General features: G+C 28.2%; 1 protein-coding gene across 1 annotated transcript; it reads right to left on the reverse strand.

Annotated features, from left to right (window-relative positions):
- Nucleotides 1-1,918: 1,918 nt before the first annotated feature.
- LOC112744855 (zinc finger protein ZAT7-like) lies at nucleotides 1,919-2,834 on the reverse strand. The gene has a single exon (XM_072236253.1). The coding sequence runs from the start codon at nucleotides 2,633-2,635 to the stop codon at nucleotides 2,042-2,044; it is 594 nt and encodes a 197-aa protein (XP_072092354.1). The 5' UTR covers nucleotides 2,636-2,834; the 3' UTR covers nucleotides 1,919-2,041.
- Between the last annotated feature and the right edge of the window lie 6,781 nt (nucleotides 2,835-9,615).

The raw sequence follows: 9,615 nt of genomic DNA on the forward strand, positions 1-9,615 counted from the left end.
TTATTATCTTTTTATTAAAAATCTTTCTTTTAAAATTAATAAAAACCAAATATTAAACTTTTAAATTATAAAAGTTTTATTATTTTGTTATAAATTATTTTTTTCTAAAAATTTAAATTAGTAAAATAAATTATATGAATAATTATATTTTTATTAAATAATCGATAATTTTTCAAATATTGTTAGCTAGGCTAACTTTATGATTATAGCTAGGTACGTAGGATGATTAACTGATGGAGTCAGTAGTTATTTAATTAAGTTATTGGTGGGTAATGATAAATTGTCAATTGAAAGTTAGATATAACTATCCTTGTGTTTTCCATCGGTTTAAATTTTATAAAGTAAATTAAGTTGGGTTAATATAGTAGTTAATTAATTTACTAATTTACTTAAATAAGTGTTGGAAATTTGAATTTCACTTTATGCATGTCGTAGCAATTTATTAGCTAACAACAAACTTTTAAATAAAATTTAGTATCGCGGCGGATTAGTCTTTGTCCTGCCATCGTGACTCCGTGATAACAAAATTTTTTTTGTAAAGTAGTGATTTTATTATAAAAAATAATTCTCTCTCTATGTATATCGTGATGAAAAGGTGGGAATTGAAGAAATAGAAACCAAGAAACACTTGTGAAGCACATGGTTTACCATACTTTTTGGTCTAACAACTTATGCATGGTCCATTTTTAATATATCTTTTCCTTTTTACAGAAAAGTTTAGGTTAATTCATAAAATATCTATAGACTGAATAAACGATTGAAAAAGTACAAACTTTCTTCGCTTTTATCTTTAACAAACTCTAGCTAGTAGCTACCAACAATTCTGTAAGTAGCAAGCGTTGCATGTTAATATATTTCTTTAAAAATTTTATATTTAGCGTGTGAAACTGTGAATACAACAATAATTTGATTATTAATTAATATTAAGAGAGCTTCTAGATAGCAGCCGTTAATTAAGATGAATAATATATATTGAAGTGCACGGCGTTGGCAGTTGCGAATTTCCTTACCCAATTTATTAGCAACGAAACTATAATATATTAATCGATAATAATTTATCTTATTTAACCTTTTTTAATTATTATAATAATTAATAAATATTAAATAAAATATATTTATTTTTTTATCAAATATTTTCGTATATTAACCTACATATTATAAGGATGTGTGTATATTAATTAAATGTTCACATCAAATCAATGATCATTGAATATCTATGAGAAGTCAGAGATATAAACCTTCGTTATTTTTTTTTCCTTTGAAAGCAATATCGCATCAAATATAAAAAGGGTTTTATATCATTTGTTTATTTTTCACGCTTTAGGCAGGTTGTTTAAAATTTTAATTATATATAATTTGCAAGTAATTGAACTCGCTATAATATATTATTGTAAAAGAAATTAAACGTCTATATATAAAATGAACAGTAAAATGTCATCCACAATATATAATTGTATGGCTGCGTTTGTTTTTTAATTTTCTGATAAATAATTACATATTGCATATTTTAAAAATTTAGTTTTAGAGTTTTTGAAAATTTTAATCAAAATAAACTGATCAAGCTAAGGATAAATATTTTTCTTCCAATCATTTAGTCAATTTTTTATATAATTATTAATTAAATTATAGATTTTAATCAAGCTTTTAATTAACTTTCACAGCAGTAGTTTGAAGAATAAATTATCGTGAAAACTCAGGTGCAGTCGACTTTACATGAAGTTGATATCTGAGAGCCGTTAAATGATTTGACTGATTTGACTAAATTTTCATCTAATAACTCTCAGGTATCAACTTCACGTGAAATCAACTTCATCTGAGTTTTTACCGTAAATTATATATGCAAACAATTTTCTATTTGACTTATTAGTTATTACCATGTAAATAAATAACATGAAATTCTATAATTGAGGCCAAGAAATTAAAAATGAACAAATTTACAGTGTGATAATGAAAAATTACAAAATGTAAAGAGTTCAAAAAAAAAAGAATTAAAAACACTCATCTTCCTATAATTTAATACACTAATTAACTATACTACTCATCAATACAAACAATTTCCAATCTTCAAAATCTCCAAATCATTCTCAAAGGGTGTCAAATTCAAATCCAAAACCAAAACTCTCTTACTATTATTCTTTGACTCAAGGCTAGTGCTACCACCACTACTACTACTCATAGTAGAAGAATTATTATTATTATTATTGTTATTATTATGCAATAATAATCTTCCATTATGATGATTCAAATTTGAAGTAGCTCTATGCCTCCTCATATGTCCACCTAATGCTTGACCAATTGCAAATTCCAACCCACAAATGGAACATTCATGAGTCTTAGGCTTTTGAGGTTCCAATTGATGTTGATCTTCCATTTTGTTATTGCCACCATGATCATCATTCAACCTTGGCTTCTTGTGACTAGCTCTATGCCCTCCAAGTGCTTGAAATGAAGGGAATTGTCTGTTACATGTTTTGCACTCGAACACTCTGTTGCTGTTGTTGTCGTCGTTGTTGTTATAATTAGAAGAAAAACTTGAAGAATATGTTGCCCTAAATTGATCACTTCCTCTAGATAGTAGCATCAAGCAATTTGCCATGGTCATGCTTTCAATCACTTCTCTTTCTCTCTTCATCATGATAATAATAATAATAATATGATAAAATCTTTAATTTGTATATATGTATCAATTAAAAACAAAAACTTTGGAAAATTTGGTGTGTGGGTTGTAAAAGAATAAAATTTTGGAAAATTTAGTATGTGGGTGATGATGATGATTGAGAAAGTTTAGAGAGAAGAAGAAAACTAAGCAAATGGAATTGGAATTGGAATTTGGGGGAGATATAAAAGGGTGGTATTTATAATAAAAGGGTTGTTGATTTGATTTTTTTGATTAGGTTAATTGATAAATTAGTAGTGTGTGTGGGACACTTTCTTAGGGTTGACTTTTTGTGAGTGAATGTGTGACTTTGATTTCTTGTAAAATAAGGCAAATACATACACATATGAGTTTATAATTTGTAAACTGCTGGAGCAATTAAAGCAATAATTTGATGATGCGTTGAACTTATTAAATATATATATATATATATATATATATATATATATATATATATATATATATATATATATATATATATATATATATATCGACTATGTTACGTGTACACCAAAATCAACTACTAAAGTCAGTTCTCAGTATAAAATACATATTATAATACAAATATATATTAAAAATAAATTAAACTATATATATATTTATACACAAATACGACTAATTTTAGTGACTGATTTTAATGTACAAATAATATTTTTGATATTATATATATGAGTAGTAGTGGAATTAAGGGATATTACTTACTTACTTATAAGGAGTTGTTTGGTGTGAAAGGAGATGGTGCTTTGAACGTAAGCATGACAAAATTGATGAGCCAAATTAAAGAAGGCGGAATTAGTCTCTCTCTGACTCTATTAGAGGCTTAATTAGTAAGGATTGGGGGCGGCACTAGCTACTAATATTTGCTTAATTAAACTCTTTGATCTGCTAGATATTATTGTTAAATAAATAACTTAGACAGCTATTATGTATTTTTCATTGTCAAAATATTGTGATATCATTAATTAGGGTGTTCAAATCTAAACCGATCCAAATTAAATCGCTTATCCAATATAATTTAAACCGAAAACCAACTAAAATCGCACTAATTCGGATTTGATTGGATTATATTTTTTGCAAACCGCTGGATCGGATCGGATTTTGGATCTACTTTTTATAACTGATCCAATCCAATCCAAACCGCACAATGTGTTATAATATTATTATATTTACAATTATACTTATAACATGTTCAATTTGTTATACATTTTTATATTATTCATGTATTATTATTATTTAATAAATATTTTATATTCAAAATGTTACTTATTTATTTATTTTAACTAACCTAGAATTTTATTTTCATTGTTATGTTATTGTTGGTTTTTTAAGATATTGTTGAGATTTGTTATGTCATTGTTAATTATTTAAAATTTGATATTGAGACTTGTTATATGTATTTAATTTTTTTAATTTACAAAACCGCAAATCTAATCCAATCCAAACCGCTTAAAATTGGATCGGATCGGATTGGATTTTTTTAAAAAAAGCATCCAATCCAAACCGCACTGCAAGTAAAACTAGTGTTCGGATCGAATGAGTTTTTGACTCAAAATTGATCAAAACCGCACCGCAAACACCCTTATCATTAATTTTTTTTCTTTAAGGTGAAAGATGGTCGGTTGTTATATTTTTTTAAATATTTTTTATTTATTTAATTTTGTTTTTAAATTTTATATGAAATTAATATTTATGGGTAATTATGACGACACAGATAAAAAATATTAAAAATTAAGTTAAATTTTTAGAATATTTTTTAAAAAATTATAAATGTTAGAGATGAAAAGTAAATTTATAAGCATAAAATATATTTATGTTGATTGTACAATAAGCACGAAAAAAAAAGTTATAATTCGATGGTTAAATAATTTGTATGAAGTATAATTTGAGAATATCGAATTTGATTTTTCTACCAAATTATTTAGAATTATCTTTATTATGAAAAACAGAAATTTAAACCAAATTATTACTCCCAAGTCTCTTCATATATATTGGTAAGCTTTAAATATATTTAATTATTAAAATATTAATCTTTGACTGATATATAAAATGGATCATGGTATTCTATTCCGTGTTAGTTATATATAGTTAAATTGGAAAACATACATAATACATTGGTCGTTGTTCAAATTTGATTGAAAATTGAATTGTGTAAAGATTAAAGAAATATATATAGTTTTAGAATAATGTGACCAACATGTGAAGCTGACTTTCCATAAATCTAGAGATAATCGTGCTTAAAGTTTTTTTTTTTTTCACCGAAGATATAGAGGCTCAAACCCGTAATCTCTTAATTGAGTATGAGAAGACTATGTCATTTGAACTATTACTTCTTGGTAATTGTGCTTAAAGTTAACTTTGAACAGAATAAACAATTAAATACTAACATAATCGACATTAATAAAATAAAATAAAATATTCTGTAGTAAAAAAAAAAAGAAATATGTATGTACATAAAACAAAAAGTTCAGAAAATGTTAAAAGGTTATACTAGTGTTGTTGTGTTGACTCTTGACTTTTTTTTTTTCTGTCTACTTTCTATTACACTTATTAAGACTAACTAATGTATCTTTTCACATTTAACAAAACTAAAAACGAAAAGGAAAAAAGTTTCCACGTAAAATATATAAAAAATATCTAATTAAAATTGACATTATATATATACTAAATCTCTTTTAAAATTCATTAAATAATATAATAATCTAGAAACTATTTTTTGTGTGATAATTAGAAAACCAGACTACTTTTTAGACCAAATTAAACCACGTACATATATACTTCATTTGTTAGAATATTCATCGTATTTGTAAGAAAATTGAATATTCATGCATAAGCTAAGTGCATATGTCATGCATGAAAGCAAGTGGGAAACTGAGATACCAAATCCGATATCCAAGTGGTTCTCTCTTTATTAAATATATTTTTTTTAAGATTTAACATAAATAATAATTAAGTATTTTTTAGATTTATTAAAGTTTATATTAATTTTTCAATAAATTTTAAAAATAAAAGAGATACTTATTTTGAAGGTTAAATTACATAGTTAGTTCTTACACTTTCAGTAAAATTATAAATTGGTCCTTATACTTTAAAAGTTTGTAATTGGATCCATAAAAAGAATTAAAATTTACAATTTAGTCTCTGTCGGTCAAAAAATATTGATTTAACAGAATATTTTTAAAATATGTTGAGAATATTCTATTAAATCAAATACTTTTTTAAAGACGATACTAAATTGCAAATTTTAATTATCTTTAAGGATCAAATTATAAACTTTTAAAATATAAGAATCAATTTATAATTTCACTAAAAGAGTAGGATCATCTGTATAATTTAACCTATTTTAAAAGAAATTTTTTGTCATTGTGCCCGTTATATTATTTTACTTTTTATATTATTTATTGGATCTCAATATCTCATATAATCACACACACATATAGACCATGGAGACCAAAAGTATTTGTATATATGGCTTGAATATTTTATTTATTTTAAAGAAAAGTTAGAGTACTACTTGTGAGTTGTAAATGTTAGAATCCATATACAAATTGAAATTGCAAATTCATAACATTATTTATCCTAAAAATCACACACACGCACATATAGATATAAAAGTCAATTAACTTTAGAAGCATCTTAATCCCATTAGATGATTTGGACATACTCTTTTGAAATCTTGGATAGATCATAATATGATATCACATATTGATATTGTTCGTTTTTAACTTTTAAGTTCCTAAACTAAATTATTGTTATGTTGACCACTTGTTGTTGTTATCTAATAGGAAATTTGGTAGCCAACTTGCTACATTACTTCAGTGAAATTTAACAGGAACTTTTGGTTCAAAGAGAAAAAAAAAAGGTTAATTTTTGTTTTGTATTATTGGTTAAATTATTTTTTTAATCGTTATAGTTTCTCCAAATTTATAATAATTTTGCTATGCCTATATCCTTTATAATGAATACTGGGATTTTTTTCATTATAAATTATTAAAAATATTTATTTTCACCAAACCCACTTTTAATTTTTATTTACAAGAATGCACGTTTTTTCTTTTGATAATTGGAACAAATTCGCCGTATCCCAGCAAACTCTATATAAAGTTCGGCACATTATAAATTTAAAGTAGGACTATTGTCCCTTGTCCTTTTCTTTCCAAAACTTTTTCCAAATTTTATTCTGTTAAAATTTTCTGTATTCCAGCATTCAAGAAATTTATTATTCACAGCATCAGCAGTTTGAGGTTAGTAATTAATATGTTAGTTTGAGTATTAGTTAGAGTTACCTATTATTTCTTAGTTAGTGGTTGCATGCTAATTATAATTAGAGTTACTGTTTACTTATTTCATGTTATTTCATAGTTGTTGATTATTTTTAATATATGAATTAGTATAAGCTGTTAGTCTATTTCTTTGTTAGTTTAGTAAGAAAAATTAGTTTAAATTGTTAGTCAAATCTTAATAAAATTAAGTTAGAATATAGGGTTAAGTGATTAATAGGTTAGGGTTGCCTAGGATTTTAGTGAAAGTGAGGTAGATAACTAGTATTTATCAAATACGTTTGTTTACAAATCCCATTAATGTGAAACAAATGCTTATAAGTATATGTTATTTTGTTTAAATTGGTTGTGGTTAGATGGAGCAGCAGTCATTGGGATACGAGGGGACCCTCTACAGATTAGATCAGGCCAAGCACATACATTGCTGATAGACTTGATCGAGTGGTATGATGATATCGTTGTCGTTTATCTCTCTTTAATTATTAAATAGTGAACTTGTGCTATTTAGAGTTGACGCTGTTTTTTTGTTTTATTTTATCTTTCCGTTTGGTAGGCGCCTCGGATCTTGCGCACCAGGCGGAATTTGATGACGAGACCACCGGAGGCAATTAGGCCATATCTCAGACGAGTCGGGTTTGAGTATGTGGCGTATATGGTTAAGTTCGAACATGATTGGCCACTTGCCTCGGCGTTGTTAAAGAGGTGGAGGCCTGAGTCCTACACCTTTCATCTAGCATGCGGGGAGATAACCATCACGCTGTAGGACATGGCGTATCAGCCGGGACTCAGGATCGATGGTGATCCTGTGAGCGGGTGCATGGGTAGTTGGGAGCAGCACCATTAGGGACAGACCATTGAGGACTTTTGTCAGCAGTTACTAGGTGTTGTGCCTGGCGCGGATGACAGACAGTCACAGACGAAGTGGACTGTCAAGCTGATGTGATTCCTTAACATTGTCTGCGGAGAGTTGGAGTAGGACGCCATTGAGGAATGCCTCCTAAGGTACACGAGAAGGTACATTATGCAGCTAATAGGGAGTATTCTATTCCCAGATGCATCTGACTCTCGGGTGCACATCAGGTGGCTCCCTCTGCTGGAGGATCTTGATGCATCTTTAGGGCCTCCTTGGATAAAGGACCAATCGGACGTTATTGCCTCGAGATTCAACGTAGAGAAGTGGTCCAGGCGGTCATACGGTTGTGAAATAGCGGACTGTGTCAGGGCAATTTGTGTGTCACCGTAATAGTTCATCTCTTCTTCATCGTCACCATCATCAGGAATTTCGGCTGGTTCTTCTTCGGCATCGTCTCCATCATCGGGGTTAACTTCATACTAATCCATCATTGGATCCCTAACAGCGGAACCCTCGTGATTTTCGACGCCATCATCCAACTCAGCATTGTCGACTTCAACATTAGACCCTTCTTGACTACCTTCAGGAGCCATATTCAGATCCACCATTGTCCGCCTGCTATTTCGTCTAACAGGCCCACTCAACGGACTATCGTCGGCAGTATCCGCAGACGATTCTCGGCCACCCAAATCAACGAGGAACACAGCTAACTCCAACAGATGAGCATTTGTCCAGCGGTTGTGCCAAGACCGTATAAGACGTACGTCCTCATCGTCGTGCAAACGATACCTGATTCAAAATACCATAACGTTTTTATCACAAGTGTGTTCACATAAATATACCACCAGCAGAGACAACACAGTTATGACATACCTTTTATAAATTAAAGTACCATCTATTTCGGTTGGATATCTGTAATAGATTTTTTTCACCTTCTTTGTCTCTTGCATCTCCACGGAAAGTAATACCAAATTCTTTAACAGCTCTGAACAATTGATTTTCGCTGTCAGATGGGTAAATATTGGTTGGTTCGATCTAAAAAAGATAGAACCTTCCTCATCATACACCATTTCTCCATCGTAACGAATGAATAACAGTGAATTTTTTGCCATTGAAAAAAACGAAATGATCAACAACCAAAATAATTGTCGAAAACAAAGTTGGGTGCTCAGCTTCGTTGTGTTAGGGCCATTTATGAAAAAAACTTTGCATAGAGATCGCTGGGGTGCGCGCGAACTCTATAATTTATACAGAGTTCGTCGGGAGTATGATGAACTTGCTCTAATTACAAAAAAAAATGTGCATTCCTATAAATAAAGATCAAAAGTATGTTCGGTGAAAATAAATATTTTTAATAATTTATAATGAAAAAAAATCCATAAATACTGTTTTGATATCAGTATTTTTTTAACGATCAAACACGTGTTTTCTTTATTTCGTTAACTAAAAAATTAAATATACAATTAATTAGTAACAACTATATTTTTATATAAGTGTCATGAATATTTGGTATATAAATAATAATTTTCAATTTATAAATCATATCTCTTTATTTTAAAATTTTTTAATTAAATTTTTATACTAATTTTAAATTTATAATTTCATTGCTATTATTAACAGTAAATATTAAAAATACATTTTTATTTATTATACACTACTATTAAATATAGGTTTTTTTTTATATAAAAGTAAAAATGGTGATATACCTTAACATTGTAATTTTTGGTGTTTTTCAAAAGTGTGAAAGATACACAAATCGGAGGATCCGATTTCTATATTTCAAATTTTTTAATAAAAATCCCTCGATCCGATTTCTGTTCACTCACAAA

Source organism: Arachis hypogaea, chromosome 4 (genome assembly GCF_003086295.3).
Source record: "Arachis hypogaea cultivar Tifrunner chromosome 4, arahy.Tifrunner.gnm2.J5K5, whole genome shotgun sequence".
NCBI lineage: Eukaryota > Viridiplantae > Streptophyta > Magnoliopsida > Fabales > Fabaceae > Arachis > Arachis hypogaea.